Below are 24,733 nucleotides of genomic sequence, written 5' to 3'. Positions count from 1 at the left end.
AGAAAAACTCAAAAAAAGAGAAAGGATCAGATAACTAATAAACATAATATACCAGAAAAGAAAGCAATGATCAAATGTGTTAAAACATAGGCGGTTTATAAAGTCTCTCTTCCAAAAGTAAAGGGGTTTTGTTTCCCACTGTTTCTAAATAAAAAATAAATGATCCATCAAAAAATGTTAGTATTGATTGGTTCAAGTATTTAAAGAAAGAAAAATCAACTTATGGAGTGCATGTTTTTACTTTTCTCATTTTATTGGTCCATGGAATTGCAAGAAAATAGGCAGTGGCCATCCATCCAGATTTTTGAGTCTGCGTCCTGAATTTTTTTAGAGAAGGTAACTTAATCAAAAACAAAGTTAAAACCTAATAATCTAGTCCCCTTTCTTTGAAAAGATTCAGTTTTAGTGCCATCTCCTAAACCTCGCCTCCCCCCCCCCCATCATAAGTGATCCTCCCATTTTTTCAGTGCACCAGAGGCTTATGCATTACAACATAAGCTAGTGAACAATTTTCAAGTTTTATGCACATAACTTGTCAAAAAATCTCACTAACAGAATTTGGAATTTCCCATACTTTCTACACAATCAAGTTTTTGTAGCACTACTTGTCTTGAAAAGTTACACTAGACAATATCATTGCTTTCTTAAACAAAGTTTTCTATTTTGATATAACTATAAGTGGTTTGGGGTCCAAATGTTGCCACCGAAATGTTGCGGGACAAAATGTCGTGGCCAAAATGTCGCCAGCTCAAAATGTCGGCGGTCCAAAATGTCGCCAGTCCAAAATGACGGTGGGCTAAAATGTCGCTAGTCCAAAATATCGCCTGCCCAAAATGTCACCAGTCCAAAATGTCGCCTGCCCAAAATGTCGCTGGTTCAAAACGTCGTCTGTCCAAGAAGTTGCCGGTTCAAAATTCACTCATTCAATTGGAACAAAAAACGTAGAAGAAAAAAAAAGAAAAAAAAATGCTGTTTAGAGTCAAATTTGTGAATGAATAATATCTGCCTTTAATGAATGTCTCCATTTAAAAATAAGGACTGTACTAAATGAGTTTCTTGATAAATTCTAAAAAAATTCTCCCGTTTTGATTCGTAACTCTCGGCTGTTTTTCAGCAAATAAATAGCATACGAACAAACGCATGTTTCCGTTTTTACGTGTTACCTTATTTTTTGTGACTCGCTAGCTACCAGTTGTAAAACGCTCTAACAGCATTCAGTTCTGATGTGCTGAATTCTTTTGAGCCTTTCTTCAAGGATAATGTACGTGTGTGCATGACCGATTTTTTGCGCCCACTTTACCTCAAAACCTGCTGCAAGAATTCAAACGAAATTTGGTACCCGCAAGTACTCACATATCATTTAGGGCTGAGTGGTGTTTTGCGTCAATTCGTTCAAGATAGTGGAGAAACTGAACATTTTCATTGATATGCGTGACTGACACTTCTCAAGAAATGATGAACGGAGTATTAGGAAGCAGCAGGGGGGCGGATGCCGGGGCCAATAACACCAGGGAGTAGAGCAATTGAATGTTTTTTTTTTCCTTTCTTTTTCATTGTTTGTGACTGATATATCTCAAGGAGTAATACAAATATTCAGACAAAATTTGGTCTACAAGCATATCTTAAAAGGCGAGTTGCTTATTTATTTTTGGCTTTAATCACCTCAAAAGGATGGCTCTCCGAATACTTTTCCTCGTTTTATACGACTGCTATATCTCGGGAAGCAATGAGAGGATTCATATAATAATTTCGTATGCAAGCGAAACTAGTTATTATTGGAAACATGGCCAAAGCTAAGACAGAATTGCAGGCAAGTACCATGAATCTAGCTCGCCTGCAGTTCTTGTAAAGCTACGGAAAACAGACCCTTATTCTCTCTCACTGGGAGCTTTGTTAATCTGGACGGGCCGTAATCGAGCTGAAGCCGATACACTTAATAAATACGTTCAGTTAATCTTTATACTGGTAGCTATAAGTATTTTTCACAACAGTGAGTAGCCTGCACTTGTGCAACTTGTAGCAATTCAGGAAACTTTTTGACTTAGAAACTTGATTTTTTCTGGAAGTGGATAAAAACCTGTGAAATCACAAAATGTTCCACGTAAATAATCAGTAACTCTTTGGATTTTTTTCACAGTGAACTCTGCTAGCACTGGCAGAGTTGCGGACTATGAGGGAAAACGACTGACTCCAACTCTCGGAATTTTGAACCTTTTGGACTCCCGACTCCAACTCCGCAGCCTTTTCCTATAAATTTGTTCTTGTTCTACTCTAGGCATATGTTATCAAAATTCTGAATTTTCGAAAAAACTAATTCCCATTGCTAAAACTTAGTTTAAACTTTCAAACTCAAATAATTCTAATCTTCCCCTCAGGTTCCTATATTTTCATTTCACCAACATTAATTATGTTTTTCTTTATTGCGTTTGTTATAATTGACAAAAACAATGAGTATCCAGCATTCGGTGCTCTTACCCTAGAATTAAAAATTCCTTTAAAAGCCTCTCTTATATGCTGAATTCAATTATAAGAATTTGTTAACAAATACGAGTAGAAAATAGCAAGAAATACAAATTTTAATTTGTTGTGATTTTTTTGATCGCCTGCCAATAATGAATTCGCTACCAAACGTGAAAAACTATTACAATTGTATTTGAAATGGGCTTAAAAAAGGTTATAATTCCAGCTCTATACGGTTTGTTAGTTCAAAAAGAAAAGTATATTAATAATGATAATAATAAATACATGAATAAATTGTTATTGAAAGGAATTATCTTTTGACTAGTAAATTTTTACTACAAAAATTGTGAAAGAATACTAATTCAGTCTTTATTTAATATCTCTGGTAATTAAAGTTCTACAGAAAAGAGAGGAATATTTGGCTAAATTTGATTTTTTTTCTCTCGATATCTTGCTCAACTACCCTCTTTCTTTCTAGGCTGGTCTAGAAGCGATCTAAGGGAAATATTTTAATTTAATGTATATTTCATGTTTACTTAATTAGGCTAAGTATGACTCATGCAAATGGTGAAAAAAAATTATTTTACAACAGAAATAGTTCCTGTTTTCATTTAGTTTCACTTCCATACCATTTTTTTTTGTCTGAATCCCTGCATTAGGTCTTGAGATATAGCCATCAAACAAGAGAGGAGTATTCCATTGTGCCATCCTTTGTGGTGATAAAAGCCAAATAATTAGCACATAGCCCTTTAAGATACACCTGGAGACCAAATTTTGTTTGAATTCATGCATTACTTCATAAGATATATGTCACAAATAATGAAAAAAAAAAAAGAAATGTTCGACGGCTCCAATCAGCCCTAAATCACATCTGGGTAACAAATTTCATTCGAATTCATGCGACAGGTTTTGAGGTGGAGTAGAAACAATTAAAATCGGTCACACATACTCCCACACACACATTTTCTTCAAAAAAAATATATAAAAAAAAACAGACAAAACATATTTAGCTCACGTCAGAATGTATGATTCATCAAAGTAAAAAAAAATTCACGGATCCAAAACTTTTTTCTGTACATTAAATATAGAAGAAAGTAAAAACACCTCTATATTTTTTAAACTAGTATGTTGTGGCCATCACGAAACTTTCTTCTATATTTTTCTTTTTTTTTCTGATCCCTCCCCATGCTTGACGAGGAAGCAATATTCCCAACAAAAACAAAATTACACATGCAAAAACTTGACGACCATCCCAATGTCTGAATTATTGCAAGAGCAAAGCAAAGAGCGAAAATTGAAAGTTATGTTAAAAGCCTTGCTTGAATTAATTACAAATATTTTATTTGTTAACAAACGCAAGATGGCAACAGTTAAAAATTTTAGATCATTGAGATAATATTTCCTATCATTTCCATACAATTAAAATCACGAGAAATATGCAGACGACAATCTATTACGATTTATCTTTCTTATTGTTGCATTAATAAAAATATTTTTATTCGCAAAAAAAAAAAAAATTAACACCTTTTGGAGCGATTGGCGTCAAAATTGAACCAAAGCCTGTTTACATATGGATTCACATATATTCCAAATTTCAACCAGAACGTAGCATTACTTCTTGAGATAGGACACTCACAATGGAAAAAAAAAAGGCGATTGCGCTACCCCCCTTTTTAGCTGTTGACACCAAAATAAAATCAGTTCTTATACCCACTAAGGGCTACTTGCCGATAAATTTTTCTTTCATTCCGTTCATTATTTCTTGAGATACAGCAGTCACAATTGACGACAAAAAATGTTCTATAGCTCAACCCCCGTTCGAGTTATTGGCACCAAAATTGAATCAGCACCTGTTCCTGTTAATGGCAACATATGGACCAAATTTTGTTTGATTCCGCCAGTTACTTCCTGAGGAATAGCAAGCACGCGTAACTAAAAAAACGTCCCATTGCTCCACCCCCCTTGGAGGAATTCGCGCTAAAAACCAATGGGCACAAGTTCACATAGGGGCACATATGTGTACAAAATTTCGTTCGATTTCATGCGGTAGTTTTTGCTGTAGAGCGGCCACAAAAAACTGGTCACACACAGACGTGACACACACACATACACACACACACACAGACAGACAGACATTTTCCAAAAAATGGTCGAAATGGACTCAGCACACCTCAAAACGTTCGAATCCGTCAAAATTCGAAATTCGAAAATTTGCACGAATCCAATACTTTCTTCTATATATATTAGATATAGAAGAAAGTAATAATACTTTCCATTATATCAGGAATTTTCACAAAAAGCATATTGCAAAACACGCAAAAAAAAAAAGACTTTTTTTATTCTTTATCTTCTTCTACCTTTTTGTTTTGAACAATTAAAATTGCTTATTCAAATCAATCAGCTGTGTCTTTTGCTACAGATCTATTTGTTTTACAATTGGTAGGTGGTGAGTCATGTGAAATGAGCTAATGCGAATAAGAAAACACATTTTTTTCTGTATACTATTTATTTTCTGGAATGTGGCTGATGTTTAAGAACTAAAAGAGAAAAAATGCTTGGAATTTTTCAATGAACTCATTTTGAAAGGTAACATTATTTCGCAACTTTTATGCTAAAAAGCATCGTCTCACATTTATATTTTTTGTGCCAATTGAAATGAGCAAATTTTGGACCGGCGACATTATGGGCCAGTGACATTTTGGACCGGCAACATTTTGGACTGGTGACATTTTGGGCCTGGACATTTTGGATCGGCGACATTTTGGCAGTGTCATCTTGTCCGATATTTTAGTCACGACATTTTAGGCGTATACCCTATAAAATACAGTTGAGCGTTATAATTCCGCTGTCCTGAAATCTGTGTCAATTTTTCTGTAACTGAATTGCAGTAAAGTCATTTTTGCATTTGTAAAACTGCCATACTTTTGAACTATAATCCACCGATGACAAATTTTTGTACATTAAATTCTCAACCATGGGGTAGACCTTAAAGAAGCCACAGGCCACATGCAGGTGGACCAAAAAAAAAGTGTTGGTTTTAAAAAAATGAACAAAAGAACTTTTTTTCCAGATTAGCAAGGATGAAAACACTTAGTGTCCCAACTGTATTGTTATTGGGAGTATACTAGTATTGTAGCTGTGAGAAATGATAAGTTATTTTCTAAATTATGTATCCTGCTGAAAAATATTTAGTTCCAATTATTTTTACGATCCAACCAAAAATGATGCTGGTGGACCCAACCCCTGTAAATACGCCTATACCGCACCTGCTAGACTATACTGATGTAGCTAGTTTGTAGTGAAAAAGAGTGGCAAATTCGGACAGCAAAGTGATCAGATGGGAAATGCATCCTGGTTCCTGGGGTTAATGAGCAACAGCAAACAGGGGCAGTAACCCCTTAGTAAGAGAAAAAAGCTAAAATTTTGCTAAATAAGCTAGGTCAATGATTTATGCAAGAGTATAATGATTTCTACATCTCTATATGAAATAAACAATGTTTCAAGATTTCTTTAGTTATTTAAACCATTTACATTAAACAATATGAAATACCAACCATTTTCACACAAGTTTCCAAATAATTCCAGCAACGAATCCATGATATCATCATTTAAAGGTTTTTCCAGTAAATTTAACAGAGAGGACAAGACAGATTTCTCTAGTATTTTGGCACGACCATTACCTATAAATGAAGAACATAGATATCAAAAGATTTAAAATCATGTTTTATTTACATCGTAGTTGTAATTAAGTTGTTTTTGAGCATTTTTTTTCATTAATTTTAGAAAACTATGATTAAAAATATACATATAGAAGAGAAATGTTTGTTCTAAATCTTTTATGAAAAATATAATATTCAGGAAATAATGCAATTCTTTCATTTTCATTTCCTTGAACAAGAAAACTGATCTTAACACTAACTTATTAGTATGATATAAACAGAAAACTGAAATTGATGTTTCTGTTTCTTCATTGTAAAAGCTACAGGAAGAAATTTTGAATGACATTTTTTTTTTCCAGCATTAGAGATAAATAAAGCTTTATTAAATCACTACCAAAATGTTAAAAATACTGGTAGCACAAAAATAGCATGAAATGTCCTCAAGAGAGACAGAACACAATTATAGATAATTAAATTAGAATAAAAAAGTTTCAGCTAGATAAATACTTATATTAAGCTAACAATAACCCATATATTAAAAAGCTTTTTGATCTATACCTTAAGAAAAGATGTTTCCAAGACAAAATTCAACTATTGAATATACAATATTTCAATTTAATAAGTCATGTTTAAATTATTTGGGGGGAAAAAACCTAACCCATACATAAGGAATAATGTTTACATACTGCTGTCAGCTAGGCAGCTCAGAACCAAAAGACAGTGAGTTACAACATCTTCATCAGAACTAAATTTTAAAAGATACTGCAATAGCACATCCAAAATTCCTGCTTCCACAGCTTGCTCTTGAATTTCTTCTAGGGAATAAAGCACAACAAAGATCAAACATATTGAACCATATCTAATAATCTATAATACAAGATAACTTGACAAATAAGTGATTACATAAAAAAAAACACAAAATTTTTTATAAAGCATGAATATTAATTTTGACACACTTGTTATAATTAGCTAAAGTAATAAACTTACATAGATAGAAAAAGGAATTAATTAAAACATAAGCACTTACAAAATTACAAGTTTTTATTCCTAATGCAATCAATTCGTTACTGTTAGTGGTAAAATTATTTTTAAATGAAAAAAAAAACTGTACCTATAAAATCAGTTATAAATATGAACTAACTAATCTTACAAAAAAAAATTTTTTGTCTAACAAGTATTTCTGCCAAAAAGATGTTAATTTGCAAGAATATCATATTTACATTTAATAAAATATGTGAAAATATTTTTTATTAAAAACAATTAGAAAAGGGACTAAAATACTCAAATCACCAATTGTTATATGAACAACACAAAATAAAACTCTCCGTTTTTTCTCATAATGAAATGAAACAGTGAATAACATTCATATATTTTTCAAAGAATAAATTTGATTGAGATTAAACAGGGTGTCCACCCTAAAAGTGGATCGATAGCTAATTCCTAAACCGTTAAGGATAAGCGTATAGTTCCATTTTGAAAAAAATCTTCAAATTGTCCAAAGACTCAAAATTTATGAAATGTTTGTCGAAAAATCACATTTTGAAAAAGTTACCAAATTAAACTTTTCATACAGTCCCACAGTCCTAGCAATGATAGTTAGTAAAACATTCCGGATACACTAACATTTACAACAACAAAAAATTCACTCTTCTACGACCAAAATTGACCGAGTTATAAAGTTTTGAAAAATCACTATTTTCAAAAATTTTATAATGTCAGCAAGATAGTTCTTAAGGGGATGTATGCGAATTGACTAACTGTGTTAATAGGCAAATTGCGTAATCGGTTCTTGTTATCAGGAAGTATTATTAGTGGCTGAAAAGACTTTGTGACAGCTGTTTATTAGCTTAAAGGTATACAGTCGAACCTCGTTATCACGACACCTTTGGGACTGTCAACAAAGTGTCGTCATAGCCGGAGCGACGTCATAACCGGAATATTTAAAAATTCATAATTATACATTTGTTAACATTAAAATTAGATTTAATGAAGAAAATAGTAGTATGTATATATACATTTTAAATTAGATTTAACTAATGTAAATTTGAATTATTGGTAGATATAAAAAAAATATTTATTTCTTAAAGAAATCTTCACTTATTATTATTATTTTTTGTGTAACTAAAAACTTTTCTAACTAAATAACTTTTCTATAGCATTTTTAACACTCCTCTTTTCCACGAAAGTATCAGCAAGAAAGAAACTAATTCAAGACTCTCCAACTGCTTTGAATTCCTTTCTATTGTCCCTCTTGTCAAAGTATGAAACCTGTACCTTTCAGAACTTATCTACTTGCCCCCCCCCCCCCATTCTTGAGGCGTCATGCCTGGTCAAATCTCTTGCAGAGTCCGAAGTTCCTACAACGAACATTTCCTGATGTTTTCATTATTTTACAGAAAAGTTAACAATTGCAAAGAAATATTTGATCCAGTCGGCGCTGTTCGAAGTGTCGTCGTAACCGGAGGTGCACCAAAAAGACTGTCGTAAAATCCGGAGCTACTTAACGTTAAAATTATGTGGCATAGGTTCGGGACTTTGAAAAAGTGACGTGACATCCGGAGTGTCGTGAAATCCGGGTGTCGCGATAACGAGGTTTGACTGTATTTATGATTAAAAGATTTTATTTCAAGAACCTTTTATTTTCATCCGCAAATATCATTAAATCCCCAAATATCATTAACTAAAGGACTGTTTTTTTTCACTTTTTCCAAATCAAATATTATTTATTGAACGATTAGAGTGATTTTCTTTTCAAAAAGTTTTTTACGTTCTTCTATATCCAATATATAGAAGAAAGTATTGGATTTGTGCAAATTTTCAAACTTCGAATTTTGACGGATTCGAACGTTTTGAGGTGTGCTGAGTCCATTTCGACCATTTTTGGAGAATGTGAAAATGTCTCAGTCTTTGTGTGCGTCTGTCACACCAGTTTTTTGTGGTTGCTCTACAGCAAAAACTACCGTATGAAATTGAACGACATTTGATACATATATGTGCCCCTATGTGAACTTGTGCCCATTGGTTTTTGGTGCGAATTCCTCCAAGGGGGGTGGAGCAATGGGACATTTTTTGAGTTATGAGTGCCTGCTATTCCCAAGGAAGTAACAGTCAGAATCAAACAAAATTTGATCCATATGTTGCCCTTAACAGGTACAGGTACTGATTCAATTTTGCTGTAAATTGCTCAAAGGGGGGTTGAGCTATAGAATGTTTTTTGTAGGCAATTGTGACTGCTGTATCTCAAGAAATAATGAACGGAATCAAACAAAAATTTATCAATTAGTAGCCCTCAGAAGGTATAAGAAATGATTTTATTTTGGTGTCAAAGCTGAAAGGGGGGTGGCGCAGTCGAACGATCGTTTTTTTCCATTGTGAGTGCCATACCTCAAGAAATAATGCTACCTTCTGGATGAAATTTGGAATAAATGTGAATCCATATGTAAACAGACGTTGGTTCAATTTTGGCGCCAATCGCTCCATGGGGGGCTGACTTATTTATTTTTTTTTGTGAATAAAAATAGCTTTATAATTGTAAAAATAAGAAAGTTAAATCGTAATAGACTGTCTGCATATTTTGGGTGATTTTAATAGTTGGAAAATGACCAGAAAGTCGAAAGAATGATTTAAAGTTTTTAACTGTTGCCATCTTGTGTTTGTTAAAGAATAAATTTTTGTAATTATTTTAAGCAAGGCTTTTAAAATAAGTTTCAATTTTCATTCTTTGCTTTGCTTTTGAGATGAAATGGGAATTGTGATGGTCGTCAAGTTATGGTGTGTGTAATTTTGTTTTTGTTGGGAATATTGCTTCCTCATCAAGCATGGGGTGAGATCAGAATTATAAGAAAGATATAGAAGAAAGTTTCGTGATAGCCACAACATATTAGTTATTTAATGTCAGGGGATTTTTCTTTTTTCTTTTTTTTTCTTTTTAGTCATTTGGCTGATTATCCTATGTTTACTAGGTCATCAAATTATCCAATACAGTCGGGCCCGCTTAATGGAATAGCCAATTTTCCACAAAAAATTATTCTTTTAAGGGGAATATTCTATAAAATAATAGGCACCAATGGTTTAGTACATTGAAAACATTAATCGGGATATTCTTTTAACCTATATTCTAATAAGCGGGCTTGACTGTACTTACATTTAATTGAGACAATTGTGTTTGTTAATTAAAAATGACGTTCTGTTTTATAAGTATTTAAACAGTAAAACTATGAACTTTTAATCAATGTCTCCCCAGTTTCGCTGACATTTAGTTTTTACCACCCTGTTTTTCAGTTTTAATCATACCTTTTGATACATTAAAGGGGGGAGGAAATTTGAAATGTCGGCAAAACAGGGGATAAACTTTTAAATGACTCAAAATAAAAACTTTTTCAAAAAATAAAAGCTTGCACCGAATTACATAGCAAAATAAATAAACTTTTTAAAGTTTTGAAATATTATATTTTTGATTTTTAAATGCATTATCATCAGAAACATCAGCAAAAGTAGAAAATAATTAATTTGAATTTTGACATCTTGACTTCAAATAATGATTTTTGCAATCATGAATCATGATAGGACTCTAATCGTTCAGTTTCTTGTTTATACAAATTTACTATCGCAAATGTAACTGCGAAAAACATAATTTAAATTTTCACAATTCAAATGAATGCCAGGGGCTGGATGCAAGATGTTGTGTGTTTAATGCTGGATATTGTATGCTGGATGCTGTCTTGGTCTAAAGAGGATTGTGTAAAGTCGAGAGGGTTGGGTATAAATCAAGTCGATTCCCGGGGACGAGGAGTCACCGTCCAGGAGGTGAACCCTTGTGCCGAGGCGATGGCAAGGGGACTTCAAAAAGTAGAGGATATTAACTACAGTCAAGTGAAAACAAAAAGCAATTGTGATTGCTTAAAATAAAGATCGTCCAAATCTTTTATTGATATAAAAAAGAACAGAAATGCATAAAAAGGAAATTCATCATGAGTGAAAATACAATTCAAATATAACACAACTTGAAAGATAAACATCACTATCAAAACAATTTATTTGAATTCAAAATGAGCCATTAATTAAAATGCAAATTTTTCCTTTATTAGAACACAGTAACTTTAAATGCAGTGATAACATTTTTGCATGAATTTGAGATTCAACACTTTTTTTAAAATCAAATTCTCATATGGAAATTAGATATTACTGAAACAAAATGACAAAAAAATAAAGATTTTTAAAAAACCCTTTTAATCCTAAATAGATCATTGAGCTTATAAACAGTTCTTGAAAAGTCTTTTCAATCATTGATAATGCTTATTAATAAAAACATAATAATTTCTAATGACAAGAATCAAAATAAATTTAAACCTATTAACACACTTTATAAAGGAATACTACTGTAAAAGAATACTACCGTAAGTGTCTGTAAGATTCAGCAAACAACCCGATGTTATGGTACGCATGTTGTCTGGGAGATTTTCTTTCTCCAAAAGATTTCTCAGCAACTGAATAAGGCGATCAACACCATTATGTTCTTTGACTAAACTACGAGCAAGATCTGAAACAGATGAGACAAGGTAACTTAAAAGACAATGGGTTACACATTTTACTTTGTGTGTTTATTAATACAAATTATTTTATACTAATTTATACATATAGCCCTACATCCTGCAGTAAGTTACCTCTCTAAGCCAGGACTAAGGCAGGAATAGGTTTTTTAAGAGGTTTTCCACATAAAGCTCAGTTACTTCCTATTCTGGGCTGATGAGTGCTAAAAAGCACGATACTGCAGTCCTTGGATGGAATGACTGAGCTGGTGGTGTATTTTATGTATAGCCCTATACAGTAGACCCTCGTATTATGGGGTTTCGATTATACATGGTTTAAGATTTGACACCTTTATTTTATTTTACGCGGATGAGTTTTGGTTTTACGCGGATGCGGCAATGCAAACAAATAACATTTTCCTCTCTTTCAAAATCTAAACTCCTAAAGGTTACAGATTACACGCATTAAACTGCATTTTGGAGTGCTAATAACCAAACTTGGGCCTCTGGAGACATTTTATGCGATTGTTTCCAGAGCTCTTTTCTGAAGTAAAGTTATTAAACTTACACAGTTCAGAGCTTTCTGGAAGAATAGCTTTTAGGAGTGACAAAGGAGGCCAAAACCAACGAGGATACCGACTTTGGTGACACAACCAAAAATATTCACATTGAAAATTTTGAGCCATTCCTAGACAATAGAAAGGATCTTTCTGGTTTGTTAGTGAAGGAAAAATCTATCATGGAAATGACGCAAGTGATCATGGATGCGTTAATGCTCTGCAAAGAGTTACAGAGAAAAATTCTCAATGACTGCCAAAAGACTATCAAAGCCAACTCTTTTTTAAAAAAACAGAACACGAAGTTAATGTTTTCCTTATGCATGCTGTGCATAAAAATCAATCTAAGCACACATTAAACTTTTCATACAATTACAGTCATCACTAGAATGAAGTATTTTTTTAGCTACAGAACCTAACCCCTATTTCAACACTACTAATAGTTCTCAATTTACGAGGTTTCGATTTACGTGGCATTTCCGTGGAACGTAACTCCTGAGTAAAATGAGAGTCTACTGTATGTATTACTAAGTTATGATTAATATATATCACAATAAAAAGTAGGTTCGAGTAGAAATACAGCATTTAACATTCACACTAGCTGGGATGGTGCGGAAATGACTCTTCAAAAATAACAGGGGTCTGAGTAGTGATTTCAAAAATTTTAGGACACAGCTTTGTTACAATTTTAGGACATTTTTAGGACAACAAATATCAAGTTTTTTAAAACTTGAATGAAATTTATAAATTTGATTTTTGTAGTGAATGATAAAACGTTTCAAATTCAATTTTGAAAACTACAATAGAATGCATTCAATCTTTTATTCTTTAACACAGTGACACATTATGAAGTAGAAATATATACCAGTAAAATATATCCAATTGCTTCTTTACTTGCCTTGTTGTTGTTTTGTCAAAGTGAATTACAAAGAATAATGAAGAAATATCCCTAATAAGGACGGATTTAAGGTAGGGTGCAAGTCAAATTGTATTATATACTTAACTTTTATCAGATAATTTGACACTTTTTGCTATCTCAGAATAATCAAAAATAACCCTGTAAATTAAGATAAATCATTTACAGATGCAAATGAATAATTGTTTTTTACAGCAACTAAAACTAAGAAAACCTCCACTTTCAAAATTATCTTCAAGAGTTACTTCAGATTCTTATTTTTAACTGTTTCAAATCCAAACCAAAATCTTATCAATCACACAAATATGAATACTTTCAATATTTTACTTCAAAAAATTATACAAGCTTCCCTTTCCTTGATTTGAAGTGAAAATAAAATAACATAAAACAATTGTTACAAAAAGAGAATAATTTAAAAACCACTTTACCATTATCGTAACATATGTTTCCCAATGCACGACATACTTGGAGTACAACATTTGAATCATTATTTGACAAAAGTTCCAAAAGAGGTACTATCACAGCTGCATCACTGCAATTTAGCCTTCCACTATCTGCATTGAAAAAGAAATTAGGTTGATTCTTCCAGAATGATTATGAAATACTAGTTGCAGTCACTAATGTAATTTTTAAGATTCACACAGACAATACTTGCAAAAAAATAAAAATAAAGCTTGTGCATTTTATAAAAAAGGGAATGAATGAACAAAAGTTGAAACAACTTCACTTCAGTAGCAATTTTAATGAGTTTACCAGTTTTGTAAGACCTAAATAAAATTAATTGAACAACATTATTTTATGTATGCACACATCTAAAGGAAAATGATAAGACTTATTTAAAAAACTACAGTTGGCTCTCTGTTCAATGACGTTCTATTTAATGATTCTCTATTTATGGCAGGGTTGTCCTATTTTGTCCACCTCGGAAAAAACCGCCGGTAAAAACTTGGAAAAATCTGTCCCGGACAAAATGTCATTTTGTCCCTTTCGTCCACTTTATCAGTAAACTGAAAGTTTTGAGTTAAAAATTTGAAGTTTGAAAATAATAAATAATTATTCAAATTTTTCCTATTCAAGTAATATTTTAATATAAAATAGCATACATAAATATGTATATAAACAATTGATTGTAAAGAAAAACTACTTGATATTAATAAAAGAAATGTTGCCATGAAGTGAAATCTGTTCTTGCAATACAAATACAAATACGACGATCAGCAACAGGCTCTGACTAGGCTGTTCCTAGTAAATTTATTAGTTCCCAATGAAGATTAATGGCCCTTTTAAAGTTTTCTACCCTCTTGTCTATTACAGCCTCTTTCCAAACACTGTTCTGAGTACCCACAACCATACTTAAGTAGTAATTTTTCTTAATTTGTATGACATTAACGTATCCATAAAATATGCTGAGTACATAAATAATTTACTATGGGGTGACATCAATAAAAACTCGAAAAATATAACTGTTTGAATATTTTTAGTCTATAAATCTTTGTTTTGAATGTATGTCTCCAAGCATTTCATTTGACTTTCCCATTGAGTTTATTTTCTACTATTGTATATAATAGTCTAATCATGCCCAATAGCTTATTCACATTGGTAAATTTTATTACTTTTAAGTAAATTATGATCTAAAATTAGCTGCACCAATTTGTAATTAAGATTTTTTTTTAGATTTATGAAATTCTAAAGCTAATGATTCTATTTTAATTAAATGATTCATTTATAATAAAAAATGTATAGACTAATATATTAATGTTATTACACCATAACAATAAATTTATGTACGTTAGGGTGCGTCTTATTTTTAAAGGTGTTATTTTTTCATGAGGCACCCTCTCATTTTGTTCCTTTGGATGAAAAAAAAAATTCTCATATCTGAAAAATAAAAATTGAATAATATTTAGAGGGTGCTACCACTGCTGCAAAATTTGTCAACTTTCTCTCTTTTTATTTATTTATTTTTTTAAATTTATTTAGTTAGTCTGGATAATAAGTAGCAATCAGTGAAAAGTTTGTATTGTCACATGGAAGTAACAAAGAGAAAAATTACAATATTGCTGAATGTAAAAGACCTAAAGTGTAAACCTGTGATATGAATGGCATTACCGAACTTTTGGATGCTTTTTTGACATTATTACATAAAATGATAACCATGAAATGCTTATTATTTTCTTGTATACATAAAAAATAGGTATTTTTGTTATGTTAAACCCAACCAACCTAATTTCATGTTGATTAAAAATGTGGCAAGATAGATTGGGGAGTTGGTTTTTACACAATTTTTTTCAATGAATGTAATTTTAATCACTGGTAGCATCCCCTAAATTATGTTCAAATTCTATGAAACTTTTATGTGTGTATTTTTTTTATCAAAAGGAAGCAATTAAAGGGGTGCCCATAAGAAATTCAAAACTTTTTAAAAAAGTGCATTATAAGACACACCCTAATGTACGTATTATCAGTTTATTTTTCATTTTGTCCACTTCGTCCAGTTTTGTCCATTTTGTCCAGTTTCTTCCGGCATCCTGGACTTTTTACAAAAAAGTGAACAAAATAGCAGCCCTGATTTAAGGACAGCTTTTCACGGTCCCGGATGCTAAATTGTAGTTTTAAAAGAATTCTATTTAAGGTCACATTCTACTTAAGGACGATTTTTTGTAGTCCCTTGAAAGTCGTTAAAGAGAGACTCATCTGCATATTTTTCAACGACAAGGTACAAAAACAGCGCTATACTGCTGTGGACAGATAAAAGGCAGTATATTCAGAAATGAGTTTTCGAGGTATTTGAAGAATGAATTTTGGATTCAATACTAACAATAGGGAAATGTTGTATTTGAATGTTTTTTCACACAATTTTTCCGCGGAAACCAAATAAGAAAGTTTATACCATACAGTCGGATCACCGACTTATACGAGGGATGCGTTCCAAGACTCATCGCGTAAGTCGAAATTTCGTGTTGTGGAAAAGGGTATGTATATGATTTTTTTTTATTAACATATCCAATTATTTTAGACACTTTTAAACACTTTTTAAACTGTTTTTAGACCATTTTTTAACTTCATATTACCGTTTCTTGTATAAAAAGTTGAATTTTTGTACTTTATTTTTTAAAAAACTGCATTATTCAACATAAAATACTGTTACGATGCACAAAATCAATGATCAATGGGAGAGAGAGAGACATAACATAAAACAGTACGGTACGTACAAACGTACAGTATGCTGTAGTAATAATAAAGTGATGCTTTATAATAGTAGTCCAGTAGATACAAAAAGAGCTACATTTATAACTTAAAGATGATGATTTATGCTGCTCAATCAGATCGTTATTCGAATATATTTCTAAATACAGTAGCTTTGCATTTACATTTATGACGTTTATACAACACCCCTCTTTCAGGGTCTCTATAATCTACAATACAAGAGCAGATCCCAGTTTCATACTGTTTGCGTTTTGCTTAAACACTACTCTGCGAGCTTTATGTTAAAACTAAGTTCTGGACTTATACGCATTGCCTTCTCTTGACTTTTAATCATACTTATGAAAGATTCACTCATACCTAATTGTTGTACCACCTTCAACCCATTTTCCGGTTGTTCAAGTGTATGAAGAATCTTTACCTTTTCTAAAATTGTCGCAAACTTTCACTTTTTGTTTCCATCTTCAAACTTTAGATGAAACAGCGTGCCTAGGTGCCATAGTATTTCCTCACCTTTCATATTTAGAATAAATAAATGAAAAATGAGGAGTGGTTACACACACTAACAAAGCTATGTTTATTGGACGGTGTGTGGGAACTTGGGCAGTCACTAAATGGATGAAAGTACATTCACAAAGTCAATGTTTAGTAATCAATAATGAAACCGGCACCACGATTCCTTTCCAAATATTTTCGTGTTGAGAGCGAGAAATTCGCTTTAGCTCTAAAATTCCTTGCTCCTGAAAAACTCGCGTTATAGCCATTTCGCATAAGTCAAATTGCGTTGTAGTGGGAGTCGACAGTAAAGCAAAAAAAAAAACTTGCAGTTACTGCACTTTACCTGCCCACAGCAGTATATACAGTAGAAAACCAATTATCAAAGATGTTTGAGATCATCACTATCGCGGATACCTGAATTTCCTGGTTTTCTGGATCGCTAAAATACCCTGTTAGCTGATTGTTTATGAAACTCAAATTACAATAATATTGTAATGCATCTTAAAATATGAACAAAACAGTTTAGAAAAGCTTAGAAACTTCAAAATATAAAAAAATGTTAAATGGAAGAACTATTTAGAAACCTAAAAATATAAAACATTCACCAAACCCTTAAAAAAAAGATAAGTAGATAAAAAATAAACAAATAAAAATTGACAATACTATGCATTCAATAATGTTTTAGTGAAGAAAATGAAGGGTAAGATACTGCTTATGAACGTAAATGTGCAATTTTTTTACTAGTGTGTAAAAAGAGCTGGTTTTCGCGAACACGTTTTTTCTTTTCTTTTCTGTAAAGGTTTTGTTTTGTAGTTTACAAAAGTAGTTAATTGTAGCTTTTGTACTGAATGAGTACCAAAAAAAAATTTCCTATTTTAATTCTTGCAGCATTATTAGTCTCTCGTTTAGCACTCTTTAAATTCCACAATGCTACCCAAAAAATTTGCGAATCTGGAATTCTGCGTTTTCTACTTTTCACGCAGTCACTTATCCTAAAACGGCACTAATAAACGGCCATTCAGAAAAATATTGCATTACAGTCATCCCTCCCTACTTCGCGCTTTGACTTTCGTGGCTTCACTACATCGTGGTTTTTTCTAGTTTCTTTTTTTTTTCTTTTTCAAATATAGTAACCTTTTTTATGCGCTAGTGTAAACTTTTTACTACAAAAGTGTATGTCTTTTAAGTATGGTGAGCTCTTTAGAGGGGCTGCAGTTGAACTACTTGAGGGAGTGGAGGTATAAAATCTCCGAAGAAAGTGAAGAGAATCGATATCTCATTTTAACTAACAGAAAAGTATAAATCACTGTACTATTACTAAGGGATAAATACATCTGTAGTGTAGATGGTGTTCAACAATGTACTAGCTTTTTAAATTGTACAAATAATAAATATGATGAGGATGAATGTTGAGGAAAAACAGAGGCACATATGGTCACTAACTGGCAATTAATTCATCATCAAACAAGTTAAGCTATTTTCATAGATTAGAAGTAGCGTGTAATAGACCAAGAGCTGACCCCTCAAAACGCGATTTATCTCTTTTGTGGCTTGTGGCCGGTTAAAATAATAAAAAAATGCAATTAAAAACTTTGGCTTGAATCCCCCCCACTAATTTAGGGTCACACGGCTGCGTGGGTGGATGAAAGGTCAAAAAAAAGAAAAAATATTAAAGTGATGAGTTAAATGGCTAAAAATTATATAATAACATTAAATTTATAAGAAAAAACATGTAGCGAATTTCTCCCTTTTCTGGGGGCGAACGTGGTGGCCCCCAGGGATAAAGTATCGATTATAAAACTTTTAAAAAAATGATCACTTTCGTGGGTGGGGGGGGGAATTTTACAGGGTATTAGCTTCATTATTTTGATTGCCAAAAAAAATTCCCCCTCCCCCCAGTAACTACGGGTCAATTTGTCAAAAAAAATTTTTTTTGTTCCTCTTTATTTGGTCCACGTCGAGTATTATTCAAACTTACGCATGACTGTTTAAATTGCAACCCCCCCCCCAAAGTTTGAACGTTTATTCGATGAAAAAAAACTTGTAGCAATCCCCCCCCCACACCTATAGAGGGGATTGCTACGCGGTGCGAAGTTTTACAGTGTGGTGCCCCCTCCCCCCCAGGGATGAATTATCGATTAAATTAAAAATAAATGATCACTTTCGTGGAGGGAATTTTACAGAGCATACATTTAATTGTTTTAATTGCAAAACAAAATCTCTCCTCCCCAGCAATTATGAGTCTACTAGCTGCATTGCCAGGCGTTGCACGGTCTACCTCAAAAATGTACGTGTATTCGGCGTTCCAAGCATTTTATACAATTATATAAATTTTCCCGTTTTCATTACATTTCTCATTGCTGCTCCACTCCTATTAGTCAAAGTGCAATGTTATATAGCCTATAGCCTTCTCAATAAATGGACTATTCAACACAAAATGAATTTTTCAGTTCGAACCCGTCGTCCCTGTAGACCAAGAGCTGAGCCCCCAAAACACGGTTTATCTGTTTTATGGCGGGTGGCCGGTTAAAATAATAAAAAAATTTAATTAAAAATTTTGGCTCTAATCCCCCCTTTCCGCCCACTATTTTTGGGTCACACGCTGCATGGGTGGATGAAAGATCAAAATAAAAGAAAAATATTAACATGATAAGTGAAATGGCTAAAAATTATATAATACAGGGTGGCGACAGGAAATGTGAAAAAAAGTTCCCTGACTTTTCCCTGATTAAGTTCACCAAATTTCCCTGATTTACGTTACCAATAGTAATGGTTTCCTTTCTTTGCTCTACTTGAAATCCATTGTATGTTTGTATAAAATACAGTAATTTAAACGTTTTAAGTTGTGTAAAGTTGATGAACTAAAGATATATTTAAAAAAAATGCTACTTTTTCAACAAAATGGCAAAAAAAAAATATCAAGTCAATTTTTCGGGGGGGAAAAAACGACAAAACAGTATATTAAATTCTTCTACAATGGAAAGATACTTTGCTTCTAGAAACCACTTAGCATAAGAATTTTAAGAAACTATTAAACTCACTCTTAAAAACGTATGTGTATTTATGGTAGAACTGAAAAGTATTTGAAATTATTTTGAACTAAATTTTCAAACAGTATAATAACTGTTGCAAGAATAACAAACAATAGTGAAAGAATAGAAGTAATGTAGTTATTCTTATATAACAAATTGACATATTTATGCAAAACAGATGAAACCTTTTGACATCCATTCATAGGGAGCTTTTCTCTAATCAAGAACATAGGTTTCAATGAATGAATACCGCATTTTAACAATAAAAAATAAAGATATTTACTTAAGTATACAAGTTAACTCTATGTCAAATGATTTAAGTGTGTAACGAAAAAAATCTTAGATTACTTTTGTATCAAACAACTTTGAAATGCAAGAAAAAAAAACAGAAAAAAAAATTAATTAGTTAATTTCAAAATATATAAAAGAAGAATACAACTTGGTTATAAAATAAAAGAATCATTTAAGTCTGAAAAAAAGAAAATCCTTATAATCTGCGGCGACAGCAAATAGTATAATGGTAAAAAACAAAGTTTTTTTGATTGAAAGTTTAGTTTTAGCAATTAAATTTAAAAAATGAAGAAGTAATAACTTTTAAGCTTCTATCAGTATTAATTCAAAAACCAAAGATTTCTTCTTGAAATTGTGATTACAGTACGCTAATCACTTCGAGTCAATGGAATAAAGGCAAAGGAGCAAAGGCATTAATGAAGGCTTCCTCTTTGCCTGTATGATTGTTTATTTTACCTCGCATTAAAAGCGTGAAAGGAAATTTCAAGCTAGGTGAAATAAACAACCTAACAGACGCATAAGCAATCTTAGGAAGTTCATCCTGTGGTTAATAAGTAAAATTCAATACTTTGATGTTGAGGAAAAAAGATGTACAAATATGCGGCAGTGTATAATCGCACCTCATTAATTTTACTTTTTTTTGAACAGATAATTGGCCAAAAATGCGTAGGGAATAAAGATACTTAATTTTGTAAAGCAAAAAAAAAACTTCATAAAAACAATTTTCCCTGATTTTTTGCTATTTTTTCGAAATTCCCTGATATTTCCCTGATTAATAAAGTTCCCTGACTTTTCCCTGATCTCCCTGATCTGTCGCCACCCTGTAATAACATTAAATTAATAAAAAACCACATAGCAAATCCCCCCTCCAGCTATGTTGGGGCGAATGTGGGAGCCCCCCCCCCCCCCAGAAGTGAATATCGATTGTTAAAATTAAAAAAAAAAGATCACTTTCGTGAGGTTGGGGATTGGGATTTTTGCAGGGTATTTGTTTCATGATTTTGATTTCCAAAAAAATCTCTCCCCCCCCAGTAACTATGAGTCAATTTGTCAAAAAAAAAATTTTTTGTTTCTCTTTATTTGGCCCGAGTCGAGTACTATTCGAACTTTCCCATGACCTCTTAAATTGTAAAAAACAATTGCAATTTTTATTCGGTAAAAAAAACACATAGAAAATCCCCCTCCCCCCCAGCTATGTTTAGGGCGAACATGTTGCCCCCAGGAGTGAATTATCAATTGATTAAATTTAAAAAAAATTACTTTTGTAGAGAGGGGGGGATTTTCTCAGAGTTTACATTTGATTGTAGCAGGGAAAAAAATCCCCTCCCCCCCCAAAAAAAAATGTTTTTAATTTAAATTAGAAATTTTGAAATATTTTTCAAAATGAAAGGAAGCAATTCAGCGTCCGTACATCTGCTTCTACCATTGTGTGCTCAGTATGAAAAGAAGGAAGGGGAAAGTATACGCCTGTGATGATTTCTTCTTGCTGTTTCGAGGGCAGTTTCGTCAGTGATCAACTGTAGCCAACACAGTGAAGTCGTTACAGCTATTGGTTTTTCTTTTCGGAGCACCCTGTACCGCATCCTTAAACTGAAAACGTAAAAAAAATCCTAATATATTTTGATGTTTTTATATTATGAGTGTTTAAAAGGGTAATTTTAAGTGTAGCCAGCCACCAGATAAAAGATAATGTTTTGACAGAAACTTGAAGGATTAAAAGTTTCAAAGATTCGAAAACACTGAAAACTGAAATTCCATGATTTAGATTTTTCCGAGTTCTTAACAAAAGCAGATTTATATCATCGAGATTGCAGGAACATTTTTATCAAACTAGATAGACACTATCACAACCAATATGCCGAAGGTAAATAAATCTATATGAATTTCCAAATTATTATTTTAAATATTCATTTAACGCATCGGATTAACACATTAACATTTACAAGTAAAAAAATCGTTATTGCAATTTTAACATAAAATCACTTTTGTTTGTGAAATAAATTCATAATTGCTGGGGTAGGGGGAGATTTTCTTTTGCAATTAAAACAATTAAATGTATACTCTGTAAAATTCCCTCACGACAGTTATTTGTTTTTTATTTAATCAATCGATAGTTCACCCCTGGGAAGCACCACATTGTAAAACCACGCACCGCGTAGCAACCCCCCCCCCCCCCCGAATAGATTGGGGGGGAATTTGCTACGAGTTTTTTTAACGAATAACAATTCAAACTTTGTTTTTTGCAATTTAAGCGGTTAGGCTAAAGTGCGAATAGTACTCGACTCAGACCAAATAAAGAGGAACAAAAAAAAAATTTTTTTTGACAAATTTATTCATAGTTACTGATGGGGGAGGGGGAAGGGGGAGATTTTTTTTTTTTGCAATTAAAACAATTAAATGTATGCTCTGTAAAATTCCCTCCACGAAAGTGATCATTTATTTTTAATTTAATCAATCCATAATTCACCCCTGGGGGAGGGGCACCACGTTGTAAAACCACGCAACGCGTAGCAACCCCCTCCATAGGTGTGGAGGGGGGATTGCTATGAGTTTTTTTTTATCGAATAAACGTTCAAACTTTGGGGGGTTTTTTTGCAATTTAAACAGTCATGCGTAAGTTTGAATAATACTCGACGTGGACCAAATAAAGAGGAACAAAAAAAATTTTTTTGTGACAAATTGACCCATAGTTACTGGGGGGGGGGAATTTTTTTTGGCAATCAAAATAATGAAACTAATACCCTGTAAAATTCCCCCCCCCCATGAAAGTGATCATTTTTTTAAAAGTTTTATAATCGATACTTTATCCCTGGGGGCCACCACGTTCGCCCCAACATAGCTGGGGGAGAAATTCGCTACATGTTTTTTCTTATAAATTTAATGTTATTATATAATTTTTAGCCATTTAACTCATCACTTTAATATTTTTCTTTTTTTTTTTTTTTTTTGACCTTTCATCCACCCACGCAGCCGTATGACCCAAAATTAGTGGGGGGGAATTCGAGCCAAAGTTTTTAATTGTATTTTTTTATTATTTTAACCATACTAGGCCATAAGCCATAGTTTATGGCCATAAGCCATAAAAGAGATAAATCGTGTTTTGGGGGCTCAGCTCTTGGTCTATAAGTACTAAAAGTGTGTGTGTGTGTAGTTTATTTCTCAATAATTAATAATGTGATATCTTTTTAGTCTAGTGCATTGTTTTGTGCAACATATTGAAAACTACAAATTTAATGATGGCTAAGGGTGCTATTTCATGTTTCTCTAGCCTGCTCTATCTTAAAAACCCATTTAAATAGTTATAAGTTTTATGTGCACAAAAAGGAAAATATTCGGTTTATAAATATAGAATCCTACTTCGCGGAAATTCAGTTATCGCGGTAAAGTCTGGAACGAATTAACCGCGATGAACGAGGGTTGACTGTATAGTGTGTCAGTACTTATTTCTTTTGTTTTCAGTTAGAATAAAATTGGGGAAATGTCTTGTTTTAGAGTGTCTGTTTCAAGTTTTATTCGGGAAAATATTTGGGAAATTTTGCCTAGCATGTAACATGACTCTTCAACTTTAAAGTTCCTTTTTGTACTGAACTTCCTGAATTATTTTATACACTATTCATTAGTTTGTTCACTATTTTATTCACTAGTAATACAGTATTCATAAAGAAATCGTTGAGATTCTTGTAGGTATTTCGAAAAAAACGCTCACTTTTTCAAAATTTCGTGAAAATACACATTTTTAGAAAATAGTAGGAAAATTGAACAAAAATGTTCCAGTTTTCTTGGTCCCAGATAAAAGGTTCTGTACTGTACTTACCACCTTCATTATATATTAAAACAGAAAAAAAAATCATTACTTTCACTCAAGGTTGTTTAACAACACAAAAAATTAAAGATAGTTCACATTTATGAAGAAATAAACATAAAATTAACTTACCTAGTTTGGCTACTTCAGCAAGAATTTCTGCCACTAAGGCAAATGTAGAAGCTGAAAAACGTTCTCTCGACTTTAAGATGAGACAAAATGTATCAACAATACCATTTTTTATCAGATAGTCAACAACAGACTTTTTATCACATCCTATATTTAAAAAGACAGTTTCTAGTTAGTATATAAACTGTATACAAAATGCATTGTAAATTTTAGAGCATAGTTCCTAAATGATTCACATAATTTATTTTGTAAAATTTTTTAAGTTTCATTTTCATTAAACTGACAGGGTATCTTCTTCATATTCTGAATTACATTGAAATGTAAATGAAAACTTAAAACATTTCTTAGTATTTTTAGCTTTTAGACTTCTTTACTAATAAATAAAGCTGAAAGGCTGGATGTTCAAAGTTTCTACGAGAATAAGAGCTGTAGGAATTGTTTAAAGAAAACCAAACTCCAAGGCTTACTTTAAGCTAGCCAAATGATTCTAAATAATTTAGCTCAAGAATAAAATAAAAAATTAAATACAAATATAATTTACTTTCAAAACAAAAATTTACTTTTGCATGTTGTTTTGTCATTTTTCATTTTTTTTATTTCAAACATTTTTGAAAATGCACTTACTGTTGTGATCCAAACCTTTTTATTTTGTTGAAA

General features: G+C 32.2%; 1 protein-coding gene across 1 annotated transcript in view; it reads right to left on the bottom strand.

The window, feature by feature from the left end:
* Nucleotides 1-24,733, bottom strand: part of LOC129226836 (rap1 GTPase-GDP dissociation stimulator 1-like) — a 95,446-nt gene that overhangs the window by 54,828 nt on the left and 15,885 nt on the right. Inside the window, exons 3-7 of the mRNA XM_054861465.1 lie at nt 24,080-24,223; nt 13,549-13,674; nt 11,515-11,658; nt 6,806-6,934; nt 6,015-6,140 (exon numbers count right to left, since the gene is read on the bottom strand). Coding sequence (XP_054717440.1) covers nt 6,015-6,140; nt 6,806-6,934; nt 11,515-11,658; nt 13,549-13,674; nt 24,080-24,223 — 669 coding nt within the window. The remainder of the gene's footprint in view (nt 1-6,014; nt 6,141-6,805; nt 6,935-11,514; nt 11,659-13,548; nt 13,675-24,079; nt 24,224-24,733) is intronic.

This window comes from Uloborus diversus, chromosome 7, assembly GCF_026930045.1.
Source record: "Uloborus diversus isolate 005 chromosome 7, Udiv.v.3.1, whole genome shotgun sequence".
Classification (NCBI taxonomy): domain Eukaryota; kingdom Metazoa; phylum Arthropoda; class Arachnida; order Araneae; family Uloboridae; genus Uloborus; species Uloborus diversus.
Note: the sequence above shows the minus strand (reverse complement) of the source record. Positions and strands in the feature narration are given on the sequence as shown.